The sequence below is a fragment of the Schistocerca piceifrons genome, chromosome X (genome assembly GCF_021461385.2).
Source record: "Schistocerca piceifrons isolate TAMUIC-IGC-003096 chromosome X, iqSchPice1.1, whole genome shotgun sequence".
Classification (NCBI taxonomy): domain Eukaryota; kingdom Metazoa; phylum Arthropoda; class Insecta; order Orthoptera; family Acrididae; genus Schistocerca; species Schistocerca piceifrons.
The window spans coordinates 92,884,657-92,911,107 of record NC_060149.1 but is presented as its reverse complement, the minus strand read 5'-3'; the positions used below and the strand labels follow the sequence as shown (position 1 = coordinate 92,911,107).

At 42.5% G+C, this 26,451-nt stretch overlaps 1 protein-coding gene across 1 annotated transcript in view; it reads right to left on the bottom strand.

Moving 5' to 3' along the window:
- Positions 1-26,451, bottom strand: part of LOC124721175 (leucine-rich repeat-containing protein 40-like) — a 221,279-nt gene that overhangs the window by 85,058 nt on the left and 109,770 nt on the right. The window contains exon 4 of the mRNA XM_047246009.1: positions 22,404-22,527. Within this exon, the coding sequence (XP_047101965.1) occupies positions 22,404-22,527 (124 nt within the window). The remainder of the gene's footprint in view (positions 1-22,403; positions 22,528-26,451) is intronic.

Here is a 26,451-nt window from a genome sequence, read left to right as displayed (position 1 = left end):
AACTCAGCAGGATCAATGGAGCTTCCCTGGTGTTGGTCAGTTGAAAAGGACCAATGAGTCAAAAAGGGCCGAAGAGTCTGAGAGGAGGAAGACTGTTTACCTTTTAATGATTGTTTTGGCTTTTGGCGATTGGCAGAAGAGCGAGACGGCTGCGAACTCGAGGTACACAAGAAATCTTCCCAGGAATAATCCTTTTAGAATTGACGGGTCGCTGGCTGCGTTGCAACCGTCTTCGCTAGTGAGGGCAAAGAACGAGTGGCAGAAACTACAGCCCAGGAAGCAGGAGATGGAGTGTCAGCTTGAAGGCGAGGCAACTTTTGCCACCATCGAACAGAACTGTAAGACCCAAGTTTGTGTAGCCATGTTTTTCATGGGACGGGGAGAGGCCTACACAGTGCTGTAGCTTCCAGACGAAGGAACATTCGGTTTACAGCTTGCCGAAAGTTTCTGGGCAACAAGAAAAGGTACCTTCTCCTTCACCCTTATTCCTGAACAGCCCGCTCGTCTTGACAGACGGGACAAGAACGAGAAGAAGCAGCATGTTCTCCAAGACAATTAATGCAGCGGGGGGAAGGAGGTGGTCATGTGCCCTCGTGTGCATCCCTGCTACAAGTGACACATTTGACTGCGTTTTTACATGACGTGCTGGCATGATTGAACTGGTGGCATTTATAACACCACAACAGATTGGGAATATAAGGGCGCACAGAGATGACTTGCAACATATTGGGAATATAAGGGTGCACAGAGATGACTTGTAACATATTGGGAATATAAGGGCGCACAGAGATGACTTGCAACAGATTGGGAATATAAGGGCGCACAGAGATGACTTGCAACAGATTGGGAATATAAGGGCGCACAGAGATGACTTCATAACCTGCCTTTATCTTAGTAGGAAGCGTTAATCGATCGAAATTCAGGAACAATGTGTGAGTGGGCACCAAATTGGCAGCTTCCTTCTTCATAACTCTATGAATAGCAGTAACGCCCTGATCTCGAAGATAATTAGTTGTTTTGTCCTCCATCAAACCATCCAACAACCGGGTGTAGGGAACACCACGGGTTGAGTTAAGTGTCCTGTGAGCCTCCACTTTTATACGATATTCGGGGGGGGGGGGGGGGGGGGGGGATGCAGTACAGGGAAGGCGCAGTACAGGGAAGGCGCAGTACAAGAGATAATATTGCTACATGCAAACCAATGCAAATGTGCTTGAAGAGCCCACGGAGGCATGAGACATCTCCCTAGAGAGGGGAAAAGGACAGAGGAAGAGGAGACGAGCAGCACAGAAAGAGAAGTGGAGCTGCGAGAGCGGGGGGCCCGTGGTCGCCAAGCACATACTCACCAAAGAACGGTGAGCCCCTTTGTGGGGGGGGGGGGGGGGGGGCCTTATCAATGGCTGGCTGACTAACAAACAAGTTGTACATCTGCACTCACTCACAAGGCTGATGTTTACTTCTTTCAGCAACATAAGCTCTGTGTGAGAGGGATTGTTTATTTTGTAAGGCTACAACGTGCCAAACCACAAGTGAAGATACATGGTCGTTATTATGTCATCAAATGTGATATTGTGATGCTGAACAACAACTCAGCTGTACATCCGGAAGCTCACTATTAACCAGCACAGCTAGTTACCAGAGTGCAATACAGAATACGACTTTGGCTGATGGGAGTTTTTGGTGCTGTGTCTGTTGAGCCACTGCAAGTAATACTTGAAATATCTCCACTGAGTCTCCAGATGTGAAAAAAGTGGCAGTGTATAAGCTGAAGGCAGAAATGCTGAATTTAATAGGAATAAAGCCCACAGGCAGGCAGCAAATTCACAGTCAGGTCTTCCACCCATGGCAGAAAGATGTGATGATGTCCATACAATGAGGTGCACCTATTGCTTTCTCCCAAGCATAAAACAGAGACTGGGAATGAGGCACCTGAATCCCCTAGGAGGCCTCCAACACACTCCTTGACAGGTGACGGGCCTTCTGCAACCTGCTGGCATTGAATTGGTCAATGACAAATCTCCGCATGTGCCTGTAGTCAAGAAGACTGGCCATAAAACATTATTTTTAGATGTCCACTATAGGTAGATGCTAATGATGATTGCCATGGAAGACTCAATATTAAGCAGATACTGTGATGCTAAATAGAATGGCGATCCTGAACAATACTGCCGAAGCCATTCCAAGAAAGGCTTTGGTAGCATGTTACCTTATCAATCCACCCCTGTCTATTGTGCTATGGGATATTGCGACAAAAGATTAATATCCAACACAGAGAAGACAGCCAAGGTCAACATCTGTGACAGGACAGCCAACACTGCATGCATGGTGATTGTAAGACCAGAGTGGAAACATAGCTGTGGGCCATGTCTCATCACCCTAGCAACTAGAATATAGATGACGTGTGCTAGCATGTGTCTGTGCTTCTCACCAGCAGCAACTCCTTGGACCAGGGTTGTCAGCCCCTGCAACCATGAAACCAACACAAGCAGCAGTTGGAACAACAAAACTCTCTGTAGTCCTCAAGGAACTGGCATGTTATGTTTACAGACTGGGGAGCGATTGAGTGCATTGTGGACTGTGTCAGACAAGAACTAATGTTGTTATAATAGTGGCAGACCTACTTAGATTTTGTAACAAGTGTAGTTTCTTTTTAACAGTAGAATTACTTATGGTGATGGGAAGTAGTCAGTGTTGGGTGTAATAATGTATATTTTATAATTAGTTGCTGATGTATTAAAAAATAATTCCTGTTGATTGTAATAATTAGTGTAAAAATGAATACAATCTGTCTTTTTATTTATTTATACCCCATTACCTATAATTTAGAGTACCATTTTAAGATTTCTGAACAGCAAATATGAGCTAGTTATGTGAGAACAATTTTATTAATAGTCAAATAAAATTTGGTTTTGATCAGTGAGTGTCATTAAAATGTTTTCAAATAAATTACTTTATATTGCTAATGCTGTCACAGACATCAAACCTGCTTTTTCAAAATAAGAGAAAGTTACATCATATGACAAATTTGAATACAATAGGGAATTTCTCCAACTAAGGGAAACAGAATGCAGTGGAATGAACAATATTTAGTATTTACAAATAACTTTGTGTGTACTACAGCAACCAAATATAGAATAGCAATATCCGCTAAAACCTACATAGGACCAGGTTTTCTTCTTAGTGCGGCTACTTCACACTGTGAAACAAGTAAAGCACCATTATAGGAGAAAAGAAGTTGACAATTATATGCAAGTCAATAGCTTTATTGTTAGATTAAAAAAGCACAGCAATAGTAAGCAGAAGAACCCTGCAAGCATGTGGCCCGTCCGAGTGGTCTGCACTTGGCTGCAGTGTGCAAGACATAGTGTGAATACACTTCATGCAAGTTGGCGGAGGATGATTGATGCTGCCTCACTTAATAACCCACGTGAGCGAATGCTTGTCTACGGCGACGTGGGTATCACATACTCATCCACAACCGCGTAGATAGCAAGCACTCACAGTCACTCACACACAAGCTTCGAATCTGCAGTGTGCACATGTGCGATGTGCTTCCCTTACCACCAGACTTGGCCACTTATTTGGATAATTAATACAGATAAAAAGTATTATTTGTTAATCATAAATAACGGATAAAAACATTTATTCAAAACATTATTCACTTACATGAGCAAAAACATTTATTCGTCTTCTGTGGATAAAAGTGTTAAGAATAACAAATAAATGCGAAACCCAAATACATTTACTGGTGCAGTTCTTTGTCTTTTATAAACACATGTATGTTTTGCTGCTTTTAGCTGATTTCCAGAACAACTGTTTTAAAACATCTCATCAAAAACTTTATTTAATTTTTGAAGTAGTAGCATTGTGACACACTACAGAAAATATGTTCCACATCTTCAAAGAGGATATTGGTCTTTTATATCTCCTGAAACTGTCTTTATTTTAGGATAGTGTTAAGACTTTCAAGCTCATGGACACCAATACAGGAGAACTATTTGGTTTTAAATAGTGGGCAAGATGTTGCTGCATTAATTGCAGTTGGCGTAGAAAGGAGTCTTCCAATAATCTCTCAACATTTTCTCAATAAGAAAATTGTCCGTGTGCTGCAATATTTCTGAATTATTTTATGCACTCAAACCCAGCATCTCTTCAAAATTTTTCAAACCTGAAGCTCTATGTAACTGCACAGAGGCACATCACATTAAAAAGAATTATTTCACAAATTTTTCAGACGTGTCATTAGCAATCACTGAGCTTTCACTTTTTTCACTCATTTTGTAGCACTATAAACATGAAGAAACTGCATAATTATATTAAAAAAAAACACCTATATCCAATAGTGTTAGCATCCTTGGTACAAAGGAAGAGGGTGTTGCAGATTAAGAGTTTCCGTTGGCTGCATTCTCGCCTTTGGTTACTTATGTATAGTAACTTCTCATGTTTGCAGGGGAAGGGGGACGTACCAACAAGTGGAGAGTCAGTTGAATTGGCCAGCATTGGTCTTGTAACAGCTAAGGCCATCTGCCTCAAAGCATTTTTATCTTGCATTTGTTACACTGTAAAGCAAGTAAAGATGTAATCAACTGGAGACTGGTTTGAACACTATACTGCTTTACTAGGCATGGTTGTGTGCCATTGACTTCCTCTCACCTCTGAACTGATCTATACAGGCAGTCAGAGGGGAACCTACTATTAAACACGTACTCTTAAACATGGTGCATCTTCACTTGGTATTTTCTTATTCACTGCAGGCTTCAATGGCAAGTACTTGTGACATTGCTGATATTTGATTTATGGGCATAAGGTTGTGGTCCAAGGCATATTTCTCTGCCTGAAATTTTGTCTTCCACTTCTGAAGACTTCATCGGAAGCTTTAACATCTCAGATAGCTGCTACAGACTCAAAACAAGTTCAGCACGCTGAACTGTTTCTATATATCCATCCAACAGTCAGTTCATGATGTCAGAAGGCTGCTGCTGCTGCCTAAAGAGTCACACTCATGTATCGGTTGGTTGGTTTTAAAGAGGGATGGGTGGACCAAACTGCCAGGTCATCGGTCCGTCATTCTGATTAAAATAATTCCACAAGGGTGGGAGTAAAATAATCGAGCCATACAAAACACAGCTGGAAGAAAGGAGAAAACCACAAGAATGACAGAAGGGCAACAAACATTAAAATGGACAAAATCAGACAAGAAAACCACAGAGAGAAGCAAGGAACATGTAGAAGAGACCAAAAAAAAGAGAGCAGATTACCATGGCTGGCTGACCATAAGAATAAAAAGGAGAAGCCATCCCCTTTGCAGCACATTAGAACCTCCACCCTAAAAGCACTGGGGTGGAGGACACAGAGGGACAAAGGACATGCGCTAAAATTTAGATCAAATGATAAAACCTACCCTCAAAAATAAAACATAAAAATAAAGCTGCTGTTGAGGCGTTGTCGCCCAACACCAGAGGTAGGGTTCTGGCAAAGTTAAAAGTCTGCCGCAGAGCAGCTAAACGGGCGCAATCCAGCAAGAGATGGACGACCGTCATTTGTGAGCCACAGGGACACCGAGGTGGGTTCTCCCGACGGAGGAGGTAACCATGCATTACCCACGCATGGCCAATGCAGAGCTGGCAGAGGACAACTGATTCCCTGTGAGAGGACTGCATGGAAGACTTCCACACATTCGTAGTCTCCTTAATGACATGCAGTTTGTTGTGCATACTGTTATGCCATTCCGTCTCCCAAAGCCGAAAAACCCCTGCGGTGTAAGACAGAACCCGGGTCAGTTTTGGAAATGCCCATCTCCAGAAGCGGTTTCCACGTAGCCCGTTTGGCCAGCCTGTCAGCAAGTTTGTTGCCTTGGATTCCGATGTGTCCAAAGTCCACACAAACACCACTGAATGACAGGACCATTCCAGGGAATAGATGGACTCCTGAATGGATGCTACCAAAGGTTGGCGAGAATAGTACTGGTCGACAGCTTGTAGGCTGCTCAAGGAATCAGTACACAAGAGAAATGACTCGCCAGGTCAGGAGCGGATGTGCTCAAGAGCACGAGATATGGCCGCCAGCTCTACAGTGATAACACGGCAGCCATCTGGCAAGGGGTGCAGTTCAATATGTCCTCCATGAACATACGCAAAGCCTACGTGACCATCAGCCATCAAACCATTGGTGTAAACCACTTCATGGTCTCGGTACATGTCGAGAATCGAGAGGAAGTGATAGCGGAGAGTCCGAGGATTAGGACCATGTAAAAGGTCCAGAAGAATCTGTGGCCTAGGTGTACACCATGGAGGTGTACGTGAATGGACATCGAGGAGAGGTGGTAACAGGAAGGACTCCAGTTGAGACAGGAGGGACCAGACATGAATTGCAATCTTAAGGCCTGACCTGGGCCGCCACTGCAGAAGGATGGTTGGGAAAAGGAGACGGTAATTCATATGTGTAGGAAAACTATGAATGTGTGCAACGTAACTGGTGAGCAGTAGTGCACAACTAACCTTAAATGGAGGGACTCCAGGCTCCACCAGGACACTGGTCACCGACTCATTCTAAAAGCTCCCGTCACTAGGCGAACGCCACAGCGGTGCACTGGGTCAAGTAAACGCAACACTGAGGGCACCGCCAAACAGTAAACCAGACTCCCATAGTCAAGGTGAGGTTGAACAAGGGCTCTGCAGAGCTGCAGCAGTGTAGAGCGATCTGCACCCCAGTTGGTGTTGCTCAGGCAGCGGAGGGCGCTCAAGCAGCGGAGTGCGCTCAAGCAGCGGAGGGCACTGAGGTGCTGCCAGCACTTCCACTTAAGCTGATGAAGGTGAGGTAGCAAAGTCAATCGGGCAACAAAAACCAGTCCTAAGAATCGATATGTCTCCACTACAGCTAGTGGATCATCATTAAGGTAAAGTTCTGGCTCTGAATAAATGGTGCGATGCCAACAGAAATGCACGACACACAACTTCGCGGCTGAAAACTGGAATCCGTGAGCTAGAGCCCATGATTGCACCTTGTGAATGGCTCCCTGTAGGCACCGCTCAGCAACAACAGTATTAGGGGAGCAGTACAAAATGCAGAAGTCATCCGCATACAGAAAAGGTGAGACTGATGGCCCTACAGCTGCTGCTAGCCACTAAAACTACACACACACTCAATACAGAGCCCTGCAGAATGCCATTCTCCTGAATACAGGGGGGGGAACTATCAGAGGCAGCAACTTGGACACGGAAAGAACGGAGTGACAGGAAGTTTTGGATATGAATCGGGAGTGGGCCCAGGAGACCCCAATCGTACAATGTGGCAAGAATATGACGACGCCAGGTCACGTTGTATGCTTTAGGTAAGTCAAAAATAACGGCAATCAGATGTTGGCGTCTGGAAAAGACAGTTTGGATGGTAGACTCAAGGAACACAAGATTATCAGTTATAGAATGACCCTGGCGGAAGCCGCCCTGACATGGAGCCAGTAGGCCACATGATTCCAGGACCCAACCCAACCGCCGACACACCATACATTCCAGCAGCTGGTATGATGACGCTGATGGCCGGTAGCTATCCACATGAAGTGGGTTTTGACCGGGTTTGAGCACTGGAATGATGGTGCTCTCCTGCCACTGTGATGGAAAAACGCCATCGCACCAGATCCAGTTGAGATCACGAGGAGATGTCGCTTGCAGTCAGACGAGAGATGTTTAATCATCTGACTGTTGATCCAATCCGATCCGATCCGATCCGAGAGCTGTGTCGGGGCAATGTGCAAGGGTGCTGAGGAGCTCCCACTCTGTAAATGGGGAGTTATAGGGTTCGCTGTGGCATGTAGTGAACGAGGGGACTATCCTTTCCATCCACCATTTGAGGGTGCAAAAGGCTGAGGGGTAGTTCTGTAATGCAGAGGCTTGAGCATAGTGCTCAGTAATCGTGTTTGCGTAGGTAGATAACACGCCATTCATGTAAATGCCAGGGACACATGTTGAGGTCGGGTACCCAAAAAGACATATGATGTTCATGCAGACTTGTGAAGGTGTCGTACGACACCCAATGGTCAACACATACCTCTCCCAACACTCCTGTTTCCATCGTTTTATAAGCTGCTGAACACGGGCACAGAGCTGCTTAAAGGTTATTAGGTGCTCTAGGGAAGGGTGCCGCTTACGTCACTGTAGAGCTCACCGACACTCTTTAATTGCCTTAGCGATTTCTGGTGACCACCAAGGGACTGTCTTTCATTGGGGGCACCCTAAAGAATGAGGGATCGCATTTTCCACTGCAGAAATGATCGTTGTAGTGACCTGCTCAATGACAACATCGATGGCACCATGTGGGGGGAGATTCAGTGGCGACAGCAGAGGTGAAGGCCTCCCAGTCCTCCTTGTTTAAAGCCCATCTGGGTAGGCGTCCATGGGCATGATGCCAGGGGAGTGACAAGAAGATGGGGAAGTGGTCACTACCCCACAGGTCGTCATGTGCTCTCCAGTGGATAGATGGGAGAAGGCTGGATAGATGGGAGAAGACCAGGACTGCAAACTGAGAGATCAATGGCCGAATATGTGCCATGTGCCACACTGAATTGTGTGGGGGCACTTGTATTTAAGAGGCAGAGGTCGAGTTGTGACAGTAAATTTTCGACCTTCCTACCTTGGCCAGTAAGCACGGCGCCACCTCACAAGGCGTTATGCACGTTAAAATCTCCCAAAAGTAGGAAAGGTTTAGGGAGTTGATCAATCAGTGCAGCTAATACGTTCAGGGCTACTGTACCATCTGGAGAAAGATATACACTGCAGACAGTTATTTTCTGTGTCATTCTTGTTCTGAAAGTCACAGCTTCAAGAGTAGTTTGAAGGGGCACATGTTCACTAAATATTGAGTTCAGGACATAGACGCAAACTCCACAAGACACACTATTATAGTCGCAACAGTTCCTGTAATATCCCGTGTCGCCATGGAGGGCAGTGGTCCGCATTGCCGGGAACCAGGTTTCCTGGAGGGCAATGCAAAAAGCAGGTGTAATGCTTAACTGTTGCTGTAGCTCAGCCAGGTGGTGGGAAAAACCTCCACAATTCCACTGGAGGATTATGTGATCGTAAGACTGGGAAGGCAAAAACCACTCAATGAGGCAGTCTACGCCTCAGGGTCACCTGCTGCCACCAGATGAGTACCCATGCAATTGACATCCATAGTGTCTGAGGACCCAGCAAGATCTAGGTCCTCAGCAGACGCCACAATCTCCACCTTATTCTCAGACACAGAACTTGTAGGCAGTGGTGGTGTGGGCGCCACCACAGTGCCTTGGGTCATTTTATTTTTAGGTTTCTCTCACTGCTCCTTAGGTTTGTCCGGCTGCGAAGGCTTCACTGATTCTGTCTCAGGGACTGAGGAGGACCATGAAGCCCTAAGACCAGCTACCTGTGGTTGCTTCAGTCACTGGCAGGGATCAGCTTTGCCACTGGCAGGAACCTGGGAAGGGAGTGACCCAAGGGATCTCCTTCCTGGCGACGAGAAGAGCCAACTGTACGCAGCGGAATGGAAGATGGTAGAAATGTTGTTGTAGTTGTAGCAACGGTGTAGGTTGACGTCATATGCACAGGATGTAGCCTCTCATACTTTCTCTCAGCCTCAGTGTAGGTCAGTTGGTCTAGGGTCTTGTATTCCACAATTTTTCTTTCTTTCTGGAGAACCCTGCAGTTTGGCGAGCAAAGCAAAGGGTGCTCTCGGCAGTCGACACAGATGGGAGGCACGGCACAGGGAGTATTGGGACGCGAAGGACATCCACAATCCTGACACGTGATGATGGAAGTACAGCGGGAAGGCATATGGCCAATCGTCCAGCACCAAGTACCGCATTGGGGGAGGGATATATCGCTTTACGTCACAGCGGTACACCATCACCTTGACCTTCTCGGGTAATGTGTCACCCTCGAAGGCGAAGATGAAGGCACTGGTGGCAACCTGATTATCCCTCAGACCCCAGTGGATGAGCCGTATGAATTGGACACCTCGCCCCTCTAACCTGGTGCACAGCTCATAATCAGACTGCAAAGGAAGTTCCCCGTGAAATATGATACCCTGGACCATATTTAAGCTCTCATGGGGTGTGATGGAAACAGAAACATCCCCCGGCTTGTCACAAGTGAGTAGTGCCCTTGACTGGGCAGAGGATATTGTTTTGATCAAGACTGATCCTGACAGCATTTTGGAAAAACCCTCCACCTCCTCGAGCTTGCCCTCTAAATGCTCCACAAAAATCTTAGCATTGAAGTTAGACCTTCACCGCTTAAGAGGCTGCTGGTGTTTGACCACCAACAAGAGATGATGTACTATGCTTCATGGCGTGCCATCCGCCCTGATGCCATCCACTCCGACCAGGGGCCCTACCCACGGGTGCCACCCAGCCACAGCAAAGGCCACCTGGCAGGACGGCCATTGCGGGGAGTCCCAATGCCCCAGGGTGACGGGCATCTACTACTTGGCATACATGGGAAGTTAACAGCGAGGGCATCAGCAGAGCGATCCCTGTGTGGTAAGGGGCTACAACCGACAGGGTACATGGCAGCCCCACCACAACAGACCCGCTACCGTGGTGGATATCAGGTGCAAACAAACTAAGAAGTCCATTATCATCGACAGCGCAGAAAGCGTTGCTGCACAGAGGATGGAGGAAAATGCACCCAGGAGGGTGACCTCACCCAACAGCTGGAGAATGAGCGGAAGTGCAGATCCACGTTGACGGAGGATGCGAGAGGTCTCAGTGCATGATGGACACTAGGCACCATGTAAGGCGCCCTTCCCCAATTGGCTTGTTCATTGGGAAAATTTTGAAAAATGGTACCTGTAGGGTTTGACCTCCATCACACAGAGGCCGAAATGTGAGAGACTCCTTTTAGTTGCCTCTTATGACAGGCAGGAATATCTTGGGCCTATTATAACCCCCTGACCTGCAGGGGGACACGCTGATGTATGCTATGGATCTTATAGAGGGGAAGAGTTGGCACTGTTTGTTTTATTTACCAGTTATTGACCACGACTCATCTAATTTCAGTCCTCCTCCTCTTCTGCTGAAATTGATTTGTGCCTCAAGGAACACAAAGTCAACTGTTACCTGGGGATATGGATAAATCAGCAGTAGCAGATCTTGCACTAGGGCTGCGAAACCACCAAATTCATTTCTCTGACACTGTGGTTTTAGCAAGATAATTAATAAACTAGGATGTACAGAGAGGCCATAGGAATTCAAAAGCACAAAAACAATTTCAACAGAAAAGAAGAAGGCTTCCTGAGTTTTTTCAATTTTGTAACAGCTTTTTGTGTCATTAAAGACTCTGTTGAAGTTCCCGGCAGTGGAAGACGAAATGTTAGGCAGAGAATTATACCTTGGAACACAGCCTTATGCTCATAAATCGAATATCAGCAATATGTTCCTCATTGTTAGGAGTGAAACAAGTGATAAGCGACAGACAAAGTCGTATGACCAAAGGCAGACTGAACCCCCATTTTTTAGTTTTGAGTTTGGAACAACCACTGAGCCACCGAGGCACATTTCAGCGCAGACCATTTATACATTATTTAGCAAACAGAAATTGCACTTATCCAAGGGAATACCAATAATTTAGTCATGAATAAATTCATCCGAATCATCTAATTATTCAAATAATTATCTAGACTGAAATTTATTCAAGTAATGAACACTTCTGCTTACCACTACTCTTAACGTTTCCTCCCTCTTTCAAGTCATTTCTGCTTGTATCATACAAAGTAATTAGCCCTACTAGTTCATCTGCGAGTCCTAAAAGTTCATTTGCTCAATTTACTGATGAGAGCCTACAGTGTAGCTGCACTGAGGTTTTTGTGTTAATTATAAACAAAGTTGACAACTATAATGAATTCTCAGGCTCAGTTTCATCTATTCTATCCAAAATATGTCTCAAAATCAGCTGCAGACTGAATGAGCAGTAGTTTGTCACTCACCCATCCATACAAATTTATAGTTACACAGCTACATCAATTACCTTCACTAAAATTCAGTAATAAATTATCACTTTAATTTTCATTATACATAATCGTACTCAGTCACTGTTGTAATATTTGCTTAATTTCAGATAAACAGCAAACACATTCCCTGAAGAAAACATGGAAAATTGATAGCTGAAAAGAAATTCTGATTCTAAATGCATTCCAATGCTCGCCAAGCCCGTTAGTGCCACTATGTTGTGACAAAGCCGTGCACACTCCATGTTTCCCTTGGCACATGGTAGGGCCACATATCTGTTGCCCCACACTCAGTGAGTGCTAGGCCATGTGATGTCGAGTGCAGAAGCTGCCGGCGGCATACTCCCACAATGAGTGTGAAGGATGGGGAGTGAGCATTGTTTACATGGAGTACAGTGCTCTAGTAAGCAGGATTAACATTTCTTAAGACAGTTGATCAACAGTGAACAAAAACTACTGAAGAAAAACGCAGTAATAATATAGTGATGAGAGAAATTACAAAATAGGACAAATTCCTCAAGGATTAATGGGAAATGAAACAAAACCAGAAAGTAACAGTCCAAAAGTGACAGCTGAAATATTTCAGTAACATAACCTTTCATGTTATCATGTTCCCAGTTACGTGAGTGGCTCAAAGACTTCATAAGTAACTGAACCCAGTATGTTGTCTCAATAATGAGTGTTCTTCTGGGAAACAAGTATCATCAAGAGTGCCCCAGGGAAGTGTGACAGGACCATATTTTTATTTATTTATTTATTTTTCTATTTACATAAATGTTCTGGTCAGCAGGGCGAGCAGCAGTCTGTAGTGGTTTGCTGATGATGCTGCGGTATACACAAAGGTGTCATCATTGAGTGACCATAGGAGATGAGCAGATGACAGACAAATTTAAAGCAGATTTAAATTAATGCAGACAACAAGGAAAAACAAACCCATAATGTTTGAAAACGGCATTAGTAGTGTGCTCTTGCTCCACACTCAGTCAGCTATCTAGGCGTAACATTGCAAAGCGATACGAAATGGCACAAGCACATAAGGATTGTAGTAGGGAAGATCAATGGCCAACTTCAGTTTATTGGGAGCATTTCAGGGAAGTGTGGTTCACCTGTAAAGGAGTCACACATAGGATACTAGTGTGAACCATTCTTTAGTACTGCTCAAGTGTTTGGGATCTGCACCAGGTCAGATTAAAGCTGGGTGGGTTGCTAGATTTCTTACTGGTAGGTTTGAACAACATTAAAGTATTATGGAGATGCTTCAGGGATGCAAATGGGGATTTCATGAGGAAAGGTGACTTTTCCTTGGAACACTGGTGAGAAAATTTAGAGAACTGGCATCTGAAACTGATTGCACAAACGATTCCACTGCTTCCAATGTACATTTTACGCAAGGACCATGTAGGTAAGAGAAATTTGGGCTTGTACGGAGGTATATAGACAGTCATTTTTCCGTTGCTCTATTTGAGAGTGGAACAGAAAAGGGAATGAGTATTAGTGGTACAGGGTACCACTGCTAAGCACATATGGTGGCTCACAGATTATGTATGTAGATGTAGATAGAGGTATCGTTTTTGTATGAAAAGCAATGATTTTTTCCTTGTTTCATGATTATTTCTGAAAAGTATGGCATAATTATGATAATTCCTGGAGGGATCTGGGGCTCTCAACACACTTCAAACAAAGACAGCCCTACTATCTTAATTATGCAAGTCCTGCAAGAACAAAGTTTAACAATTTAGGAGCATTTGGAGTAGTCTAACCCAATAATGTAGTCCCATCAATTTTCCAATACAGCTCCTGATAAAAAAGTATACTGCACAGCACTGCAGTTTCTCAGAAAATCTTATGGGCAATAACTGATCTTGAAACAGGCAATGTCACTTCTTGTTGTTTATAACTGGTGACTAGTTTCAACTGCATCACCTTCAGACCAAAATATCCATGGTAAGGTGCCTACCATGGCAGCGTTGATAAGGTAATTCCTTAAACTAGAATCCTGCCAACAATGCAGAGTGAACAAGTTACATAACGGAGAATGTTTCCAACTTACCCTTTCCTCCACATTCAATTCTTTCAATCCAATAATCAAAAATCTGTGGCAATTTATAAATACACAGAGAGTATGTCTATTACTGACTTTCAATTGCATTTCTGATGTATATATACAATATCATCACTTTATCAAAGCACCTCAAACAATTAACATCTTAAAAAGTATACAGCCCCTGGTCAATTTATTAGATGCACTGCAGTTTTCAAGCAAATTTTGATTTATGTGTAACAATTTTTTTTAATGCATAAATTATGATAAAATGATTATTTGTAGTCTACTTGATAACTAAGGTGATATAACAAATAAATAAAATGTAGTATTTGTTGAAAACATTTTATTTCAATAATTACAACAAAAATTAAAATATCATGAAAGTGAAAAAATTAGTTTTAATATCTTGTTGAGCCTCCTTTTGCAGTTATGAGAGCCTTAATATGACATTGCATGCTGTCGATGCAGGACTGTACTGCGTCCTGCATTTGTGGATGATGATACCCCACAAGGATGATCTTCTCTAAGGGCTGTGTTTTTGTTGTGATGACATCTTTTGCCACCTTCCCTTTCATTAGTTCCAACACATTTTCTGTGGGGTTCATGTCAGGACTATTACCTGGCCAGTCTAACAGAGGGATATTTTGTTCCTTCAGAAAGGATTTAACTGACCTGGCTGTGTGACAGGGAGTTCCAGCCTGCATAAAAATAAATAGTTCCCCATTCGGGAACCATTCTCTGAGCTGTGGTATAAACCATTTTTGCAGGGCTTCCTTGTATTGGTCTTGCCTCATTATGTCTTTAACCATGTAAAGACATCCTGTACCCTTCACACAGATGTTGTTGTTGTTGTTGTTGTTGTAGTCTTCAGTCCTGAGACTGGTTTGATGCAGCTCTCCATGCTACTCTATCCTGTGCAAGCTTCTTCATCTCCCAGTACCTACTGCAACCTACATCCTTCTGAATCCACTTAGTGTATACATCTCTTGGTCTCCCTCTACGATTTTTACCCTCCACGCTGCCCTCCAATACTAAATTGGTGATCCCTTGATGTCTCAGAACATGTCCTACCAACCGATCCCTTCTTCTGGTCAAGTTGTGCCACAAACTTCTCTTCTCCCCAATCCTATTCAATACTTTCTCATTAGTTATGTGATCTACCCATCTAATCTTCCGCATTCTTCTGTAGCACCACATTTCGAAAGCTTCCATTCTCTTCTTGTCCAAACTAATTACCGTCCATGTTTCACTTCCATACATGGCTACACTCCATACAAATACTTTCAGAAATGACTTCCTGACACTTAAATCTATACTCGACGTTAACAAATTTCTCTTCTTCAGAAACGCTTTCCTTGCCATTGCCAGTCTACATTTGATGTCCTCTCTACTTCGACCATCATCAGTTATTTTGCTCCCCAAATAGCAAAACTCCTTTACTACTTTAAGTGTCTCATTTCCTAATCTAATACCCTCAACATCACCCGACTTAATTAGACTACATTCCATTATCCTCGTTTTGCTTTTGTTGATGTTCATCTTATATCCTCCCTTCAAGACACCATCCATTCTGTTCAACTGCTCTTCCAAGTCCTTTGCTGTCTCTGACAGAATTACAATGTCATCGGCGAACCTCAACATTTTTATTTCTTCTCCATGGATTTTAATACCTACCCTGAATTTTTCTTTTGTTTCCTTTACTGCTTGCTCAATATACAGATTGAATAACATCGGGGAGAGGCTACAACCCTGTCTTACTCCCTTCCCAACCACTGCTTCCCTTTCATATTCCTCGACTCTTATAACTGCCATCTGGTTTCTGTACAAATTGTAAATAGCCTTTCGCTCCCTGTATTTTACCCCTGCCACCTTTAGAATTTGAAAGAGAGTATTCCAGTCAACATCGTCAAAAGCTTTCTCTAAGTCTACAAATGCTAGAAACGTAGGTTTGCCTTTCCTTAATCTTTCTTCTAAGATAAGTCGTAAGGTCAGTATTGCCTCACGTGTTCCAGTATTTCTACGGAATCCAAACTGATGTTCCCCAAGGTCGGCTTCTACTAGTTTTTCCATTCGTCTGTAAAGAATTCGAGTTAGTATTTTGCAGCTGTGACTTATTAAACTGATTGTTCGGCAATTTTCACATCTGTCAACACCTGCTTTCTTTGGGATTGGAATTATTATGTTCTTCTTGAAGTCTGAGGGTATTTCGCCTGTTTCATACATCTTGCTCACCAGATGGTAGAGTTTTGTCAGGACTGGCTTTCCCAAGGCCTTCAGTAGTTCCAATGGAATGTTGCCTACTCCGGGGGCCTTGTTTCGACTCAGGTCTTTCAGTGCTCTGTCAAACTCTTCACACAGTATCGTATCTCCCATTTCATCTTCATCTACATCCTCTTCCATTTCCATAATATTGTCCTCAAGTACATCGCCCTTGTATAGACCCTCTATATACTCCTTCTACCTTTCTGCTTTCCCTTCTTTGCTTAGAACTGGGTTTCCATCTGAGCTCTTGATGTTCATACAAGTGGTTCTCTTTTCTCCAAAGGTCTCTTTAATTTTCCTGTAGGCAGTATCTATCTTACCCCTAGTGAGATAAGCCTCTACATCCTTACATTTGTCCTCTAGCCATCGCTGCTTAGCCATTTTGCACTTCCTGTCGATCTCATTTTTGAGACGTTTGTACTCCTTTTTGCCTGCTTCATTTACTGCATTTTTATATTTTCTCCTTTCATCAATTAAATTCAATATTTCTTCTGTTACCCAAGGATTTCTACTAGCCCTCGTCTTTTTACCTACTTGATCCTCTGCTGCCTTCACTACTTCATCCCTCAAAGCTACCCATTCTTCTTCTACCGTATTTCTTTCCCCCATTCCCGTCAATTGTTCCCTTATGCTCTCCCTGAAACTCTGTACAACCTCAGGTTCTTTCAGTTTATCCAGGTCCCATCTCCTTAAATTCCCACCTTTTTGCAGTTTCTTCAATTTTAATCTACAGGTCATAACCAATAGATTGTGGTCAGAGTCCACATCTGCCCCTGGAAATGTCTTACAATTTAAAACCTGGTTCCTAAATCTCTGTCTTACCATTATATAATATATCTGATACCATTTAGTATCTCCAGAGTTCTTCCATGTATACAACCTTCTATCTTGATTCTTAAACCAAGTGTTAGCTATGATTAAGTTGTGCTCTGTGCAAAATTCTACCAGGTGGCTTCCTCTTTCATTTCTTAGCCCCAATCCATATTCAGCTACTACGTTTCCTTCTCTCCCTTTTCCTACACTCGAATTCCAGTCACCCATGACTATTAAATTTTCGTCTCCCTTCACTATCTGAATAATTTCTTTTATTTCATCATACATTTCTTCAGTTTCTTCGTCATCTGCAGAGCTAGTTGGCATATAAACTTGTACTACTGTAGTAGGCATGGGCTTTGTGTCTATCTTGGCCACAATAATGCGTTCACTATGCTGTTTGTAGTAGCTTACCCGCATTCCTATTTTCCTATTCATTATTAAACCTACTCCTGCATTACCCCTATTTGATTTTGTGTTTATAACCCTGTAGTCACCTGACCAGAAGTCTTGTTCCTCCTGCCACCCAACTTCACTAATTCCCACTATATCTAACTTTTACCTGTCCATTTCCCTTTTTAAATTTTCTAACCTACCTGCCCGATTAAGGGATCTGACATTCCACGCTCCGATCCGTAGAAGCCAGTTTTCTTTCTCCTGATAACGACATCCTCTTGAGTAGTCCCCGCCCGGAGATCCGAATGGAGGACTATTTTACCTCCAGAATATTTTACCCAAGAGGACGCCATCATCATTTAATCATACAGTAAAAGCTGCATGCCCTCGGGAAAAATTACGGCCGTAGTTTCCCCTTGCTTTCAGCCGTTCGCAGTACCAGCACAGCAAGGCCGTTTGGTTATTGTTACAAGGCCAGATCAGTCAATCATCCAGACTGTTGCCCTTGCAACTACTGAAAAGGCTGCTGCCCCTCTTCAGGAACCACATGTTTGTCTGGCCTCTCAACAGATACCCCTCCGTTGTGGTTGTACCTACGGTACAGCTATCTGTATCGCTGAGGCACGCAAGCCTCCCCACCAACGGCAAGGTCCATGGTTCACCTTAGTTGCATGTTTTACAGTCTGAATAATACAATCGGGACGAAATTTTTCTCCTGTTCGACGGCACACATACTGAGATTTGTTAGTTAAAATTTCAAACGTCCTTTGAGAGCTTACCTGTAAAAATCAAGAAACATAAGTAATATACTATGAATAAATGTTCGTAAGTTATATCATATTGTAAATAATAATTTTTAAGTTTAATTACCGATCTCCAGAAGTCCACATCCGTATCACACCAGTTTAGCTCACTTCTGATGCTTTGCTTTCATTGTGGCTGTTAACTTTGGTTTTCTAGTGGGTCAACAGGCCTTAAAATCAATATCCTTCAACTTTCTGCAAAAAGTTCATTCGGGTGCATTCATATTAGCCTCTTCCAGTTGAGATTTTATTGGTTTCATTGTTGCAAATCTGTTTTTTAGGCAAATTCTTTTGAGAAATCTTTCTGACTTGGGGTGAAACTTGGCTTTCTTCCACATTTATTCTTCCTTCTGGGGGCTCAGTTCTTCACCTGAATCAATTTTCTTCTTTACGCGCCTCACACTAGCTTCTGACATTTCCAACCTTCGTGAAATTTCCTGATTGGAATACATTTTTGTATTAACGAGGGCTTTGACCTCATCTTTTTTATGTGGTGCAATGTCTCCTCTTTTACCCATTTTTAAAGGTCACAATTTCTAACATCTGGCTGTTAAACAATCATTTGTGATGTCAATATTATGAAATTGATAATCAAAGCGAACAAAGTATTACATCAGTTACACGCGAGAGCGCCACTGAACAAGTCCTTTCCTGTACACTGTACTCTGCGCATTGATACCTACAATAAGTCAACAATCCAATGTCACATAGCAACAATAGATACAAAATTCAAGAATGTCATAATTGCACTGAATAAACGTCATAAATTTTCTGATTAATCACATTAAATATAGTACTCAACACGTAATTATTACAAATAACATTAAAAATGTGCAGTGCATCTAATAATTTGGCCATGGACTGTAACTTTCGAATATATGATTTACCTTAAAATTAGTCAATCATTTTACATCTCTTTCAATGTACACCAGCAAATATTCTAAATAATATAAATCAAGAATAAGAGAGAGAATAAAAGCAGAAAAAAGAAACAGTCTCAGAAATGCTTTAACAGAGAAAGAGCCACTATGTTGGCTACAAACACCCATCTTCACAGAAGTTATCCGGTTACTCTTTCCCATAAGACACCATCTACTTTTTACTGTACATAGATGTCTAATTTATCTTGTGCAATAATGGAACCAGTTCCATTATTTCAATTTTAATTCCATTGTTAATTGTGGCAAGTAACAGTCTTAGGTAAACAGTATTTACAAAATTTATTGCTTAGAGGTTTCTTCAGTTGCAGCATGTGCCATGAATGATAAAATAAAGCTATTAAAGTTCTAGTGCCAAAAGTAATTTATGTTCAGTCTAAGTATATACTAACAAAGTATGAAATAAGATTGCTACTGACCATATAGGGGATATGTTGAGTCACAGACAGGCACAACAAAAAGACTATTGAACAAGTAAGCTTTTGACCAAAAAGCCTCCTCCTGAATTAGACAAAACACACACACACACACACACACACACACACACACACACACACACTCACTCACTCTCTTTCTCTTCATGCCCATGACCACGGTCTCTCGCTGCTCAGGCCAGCCTGAGAGCAACTGCGCACGGTGGGAGAAGCAATCCAGGTGGTGGGGTTAAGGAGGAGGCAAAGAGAGGGAGGAATAGTAAGGAAGGGATCAAGAATGGTAAAGTGCTGCTTGTAGGAGCATATAGGTGTGAGATGGAGAGAGGGTAGGGCAGCTAGGTGAATAGACGGAGGGCCACAAGGGGGAGGGGGGGAAGGGGGGGGGGAGGAGGAGAGAAGTGAGAAGACTGTGGGTGCGTTGGTGGAATAGAAGGCTGTGTAGTGCTGGAATGAGCACAGGGAAGGTGACAGGTGAGTAAAGGACAGTGACTAATGAAGGTTGAGGCCAGGAGGGCCACGAGAATGTAAGATATATTGCAGGGGTAGTTCCCAACTGCTGGGTGGTCTAGCTGTTTCTTGACCATAGTTTATCGATGGACATTCATTTGGACAGACAGCTTATTGGTTGTCATGCCCACATAGAATGCATAGAATGCAGAACATTGTTTGCAGTTCAGCTTGTAGATCACATGCCTTTGATGGGATAGGTGATGCTTGTGATGGGAGTGGAGCAGGTGGTGGTGGGAGGATGTACGGGACAGGTCTTGCATGTACGTCTATTACAGGTATACGAGCCTTGATGGAAGGAGTTCGGAGCAGAGGTTGTGTAGGGATGGGTGAGGATATTGTGGAGATTTGGTGGGTGGTGGAATACCACTGTGGGAGGGATGGGAAGGACAGTGAACAGGACATTTCTCATTTCAGGGTACGAGAGGCAGTCGAAACCCTGGCAGAGAATGTGATTCAGTTCTCCAGTCCAGGTTGGTACTGAGTCGGCAGTGATGTGCAGTCCCTCTTGAAACATACCAAAGATCTCACTGAGGGCTTCATAGACTGTAATTACACTCCCAACCTTGTACAGAAAAACCTCCTGTGCATTACCTCTCCAATCACACACCACCTTCCAAAGTCATACTGTCCCACCACAGAGGAGCATTCCCCTTTTGACTCCGTACCACCCAAAACTGGGGCAACTGAATCACATTCTCCACCATGGTTTCGACTACCTGTCATTGTGTACTGAAATGAAGAATTTCCCACCCACTATCCTTTCCACCCCTTCCACAGTGGTATTGCACCACACATTGAACCTACACAACCTTCACATCCCTGTAATAGATCTAAATGCAAGACCTGTATCATACATCCTCCCACCAACACCACCTACTCCACTCCGGTCACAAGCATTACGTATTCCATCAAAGGCATGTGATCTACAAGCTAAACTGCAACCACTATATTGTGTTCTACGTGCGCATGACAACTAACAAGCTGTCTGTCCACATGAACGGCCACCGTCAAACTGTGGCCAAGACATAGCTGGACCACCCAGTTGCTGAGCATGCTGCCCAACATGATGTTCTTCATTTCATTGACTGCTTCACAGCCTGTGCTGTCTCAATCTTTCCTCCCAACACCAGCTTTTCTGAATGTTGCAGGTGGGAACTCTCCCTGCAATATATCTTTTATTCCAGTAACTCTCCTGGCCCCCCATTAGTCATTGTCCTTTACTCGCCTATCACCTTTCCCATTCCCATTCCAGCACTACACAGCCTTCTATTCCACCAACTCACTCACAGTCTTTTTATTTCTCTTGTTTTCTACCTGTCCGCCTCCTCCCCCCCCCCCCCCTACCCTTCACTCTCTGTCTATCCTTCCAACTGCACCTAGCTTCTCTACCCTCTCTCCATCTTGTCCCTATATGCTCCCACAAGCAGCACTTTACTGTCCCCCATCCCTATCCTGCTATCCCTTCCCACTCCCAGCCTCCCCCTTCACCCCACAAGGCAGACTGCTTCTCCCATTATGTGTAGTTGCTTGCAGTCTGGCCTCGGCAGCCAGAGACAGTGGTCATGTGCATGGGAGTTGCAGTTTGTGTGTGTGTGTGTGTGTGTGTGTGTGTGTGTGTGTGTGTGTGTGTGTGTGTTTTGTCTCATTCAGAACAAGGCTTTTTGGCTGAAAGCTTACTTGTTTAGCTGTCTTTTTGTTGTGCCTGTCTGCGACTCAACATTTCCACTATATGGTGGGTGGCAATTTATTCTTTTCATGATATTATCATTAATTCATTATTCCTTCCTGGATTTTCCTATGTATATATTAACATTTTAAAGAGTCAGTCAATTTCTATGATACAGGAACAGAAGTTTTAACAATGATTAAGAAACACCACATAACACTATATGTACAAATAATTGTACACACTTGGGAATATCCCTAATGATTCAACAACATGGGAAACAAGTATACAGGCTGTCCAACAAAAAACAGAAAAGCATGCGTACACAGTTCTCTCTCTCTCTCTCTCTCTCTCTCTCTCTCTCTCTCACACACACACACACACACACACACACACACACACACACACACAAATCTATGCATGGTCCCTTCTACCAAATATTTATTTACAGAATTTACAATTCATTCACAAACAACAAGCTGAGATTATAGGGGAAGTCATTAATGTTTTGTACAATGCAAAAAGAATAGTTATTGTGTAAATTCTACTTTGCACCATACTAACCAAGAAGATTGACAAGGTCTGGAGGAATCTCGGTGAGTTGATTATGAGATAGATCCAAAGATGTTAGATGTGTTAAAAAGCCAATTCCAGGAGGAAGGAATGTCAGACTGTTGAAGCTGAGGTCCTGCAAATAGCAGCCCACTGCAGTACTTACAGAAATTATGAAACCAACAGGAATTTCCAGATAAATAACAGAACAACACAATATATACACTATAAATGTTAAACAAAACAAAGCCAGATTAATTGGAAAAATAATACAAATACTACAAAATACTTCACTGAAGTGTCACAGATACTCCACTTAACAGTTTTCTCATAGCTTTACAAGATTCAAAGGCACCAGATGTTTGAACATTCACAAATAACATGCAAAAACAAGTTTTTCAAGAAATTGTCAAATCCACAAGGGAGACAGATAAATAAGCAAAGTACACACACACACACACACACACACACACACACACACACACACACACACACAAGCAAAACATCATAAATGACAACATATTTAAGAACATGGCACCAATGAAAGTTTTGTTTTTGTTTTCCTTGTCACAGAGTATTTGCAAAAACAATATTTGCCTTTCATTTACACAGAAGATGATTTGTTTCTTACCAAACTGTTTGGTTCCTTTGCCCCAAATAATAAACTGAACAAACAAACAAAGTGTGATCTTTGATCCTGTGGACAACGAATTGAAAACTACATTTCATCCTTTTTTACAATTTAATTATAAAGTTGTGAGCTGAAAGCTTCCATAAATTAAAGCACTTTACAGTTCATTAAATTTTAAAAAAACATAAAGACAATCTGCAATAACAGTGTGTGTGCTGCCAAGACATTTATAGCCAGAAGATGTAAACATGTAACTAGTTCCAGAATTAGTTAACCACAACCATCAGGATGCTTCCAACCTAAGATTAGTACATGCCCTATGAAAACACAGCAAAGAATTTTGCAATAGAATTTAACATGGTCTCCCAGCCATGCATATGGCACTGTAAACTGACTCGTGCCTCTCATCTGCAACTATTTATACGTGCAGCCAAAGGCAACTTCATGCACACCACATCTCATCTGCTTTAGGTATTGTATTCTGCAACTGAGATATCTGTGATCTGAACTTGTCTTTGGATTGCAGTTAGAGCTCCACTGGTGGTCCCGCTGTGATGTACTGTGCTGGGTTTCTGATTTTCAAAAGTGACTCTCATTGGACCTTTTACCTATACCACCAACTATGATAGCTGTGCTTGTATTGGGACTTGGAAACAGTAACCACTACATGTATTTGCTTACAAGTGGTTCAACAAATATCTAATCCACGGCTAGAAAATTGGCAATGAGACAAAAGGACTTCAAGTATGAATTAAAAAATACTTCAGTTTCTACAACAGCATGTACGACACTGCCATTAGCTACCGAAACAGCAGCACTAGCAATGTGAACAGCAGCACTAGCAATGTGAACAGCAGCACTAGAAATGTGAACAGCAGCACTAGCAAAACTAATGATATCAAAAACAACAGCATTACAGCACCACCACAGTTTCAACAATACCTTGCTGAATTGATCGGGGAAATGTCATAATGTATAAAGTATTTGGATAATATATTTGTTACTGCGTCTATTAAACACTTATCAGATCTATGCAGATTTTCTAAAAAAAATGCAGGCAGCTGAGTTACACTGCACTTCATGCAAAAGCAAATTCTTCCAGGCACAAGTAGAGTACTTACACCACATGCTTTACAAACACAATGTCTGTCCTGTAGATAACCATTTAAAAGCCATTGAAAAACTCCCAATATACAAAAATATCGAAGTGTCATTACTTTTCACATTTGCAATACATTCATTCCACAGTCAGCTAATAAATCCCAACCACTAAACCACCGATGAAAAATTGAAGGAAGTAGGTTTAGGGTGTCATGTCCCATTGCCAGTCATGAAAAAAGATGGTACAGTTCTCAAGTGGTTAGTAACTTGTGACTGGATCCACTCCATGTCTATCATTTATGCCTATCTCCTTGTAAAAGTGATCCACAAATGAATAAAACCTTTAGCCATCATAGCCAATGCATCACTCTGCGGCAAAAAGTGGGGGGCAGGGGGGGGGGGGGGGTCTCTCATCACAAAAGAGCACTGAGGGGCATATGCTTAGAAGATGTTGAGACCTGATCAAACAAATAACTCCCCACTAGAGGAAGTGCTTTCAAAACTACATTTCATACTACCTTTCATAAGCCCGTTTATGTAGAAAACAGCAACAACAAATTTTCATTAACTACCACATTCTGCAGTTTACTAAGGCAATGAGAGATACCTCTAATCTTCTAAGTCCCATATGCCAACCAGAAACTGGAACTATAAACATGAAGCTAGTTCCAGAGCAAGACTACAACAGTGATGGCAATGCAGATGCATATTATGGACACATGATGCAAACATGGAGCTAGTACTACAGTTAGCCAACCACAACAATAAAGTTGGCTCCAAACCGATGTTAGTACCTGCACCTGGTGAACACAGGATAGATGACACAACAGAGTTTCATGCGGTCTCCAGGTAACCTGAGACATGGGCAGTGAAGCTCCTCTGAGGATGCATATGCACAGTGCTCCAAAATTTTTGTTACGGCTTCTAGGGATTGTAGAGAGGACTAAGTAGATAATGTTTTGATAGGGCATTCATGTCCAGAAATGTACAGTATGGATAGAAAATAAATTTGAAGATTGGATCACTTCCAAATCTCCCATTTCACGGTACAGTCTGTAACGGTAGAGCTATTCAGCGCATGTATCGAGAACGTTTGCCGGATTGTCACAGTATATCATGTATAATTTTTGTTCAACTACAACAATGACAGTGGCAAATCAGTACATTCACAATTATCAGAGTAGTTGTGCTCCACGGATGCACACTAGGTCCACAGCAGTGGAGCAGTACCTGTAAAGCACACAAACTTATTTTACCTCCAAATGATACATATCTGGACACAGGTTCCTTATGAAAACTTCAACTACTAAGTCCCCTATACAACCTCTATAAGCTTGTAATGTGAACTGTTGAACAGCCTTTAAGTGCAACTGAAAGCCGCTACAGACTCTTCATGTCCAATTCTTGCAGTACCTTATCTGCTTCAAATACTACATGCCACAGCTGATGTTGCTCAGACATGGACTTGTCTTTTTACCATATTTCAGGCTTTACTGGTGATCATGTTTTGGCACATTGTGCTGTGTTACTGGTTTTCAAGTGTACCTCTCACTGAACTGTTTGCTTACACTACTAATGATTACACCAATGGAGTATTTAGACTAAAATACATTGATCACAACCTGTACTTGCTTGAGAATGTTCTTATATACATACTTGCCACAGCTAAGAAAAACAAGTTCAAAGTAAAAAGAACCAAATATTTGAAGAGTCATCAATGTACTGACCCATTTTAATTTGTTACCCCTCTGTACACCCATGAATTTGACACATGGGGTTGAGGAAATAACAAATAGTATCTATTTATGTAGTGCTTATGTCACTATTATTTGTCGGGAATGGCACAAAATTCAAGAATCAGCTTTTTTATAAACCAATTAAAAACCTGTGAAAGTGTTCTTGGTGAATTTATAATGTAAAACTGGTATAAAATTCCAAACATTTGACATCATCACCCATTTTCTTCAATCAGGAATGCGTCTGACTTGTCAAAAAGATAACCTCAATCAATACCTGTAAATGACATTGTGGTACTCCCTTGTAACTTACCTGATCTGCTTATTCCCCTTTGGTGGTCTTATATCACTTTAATGTTCTGAATCGTGACTTGCGCTTTATGAGTTAGACTGACATTTGTTCAAGAATGTACACTATACTGCAGCACATAGTTTTCAATTCCTTCAAATTTGTTGAGCACAATTTTATGATGATCAGCTTTTTAATAGACAGAAGATTCAGTACTTGAACCACAATGGCACGCTACACTCATCCACAAACAATTTCACATTTCATTGGTGGAAGATTAAATCACAGTTACACAAATATGTT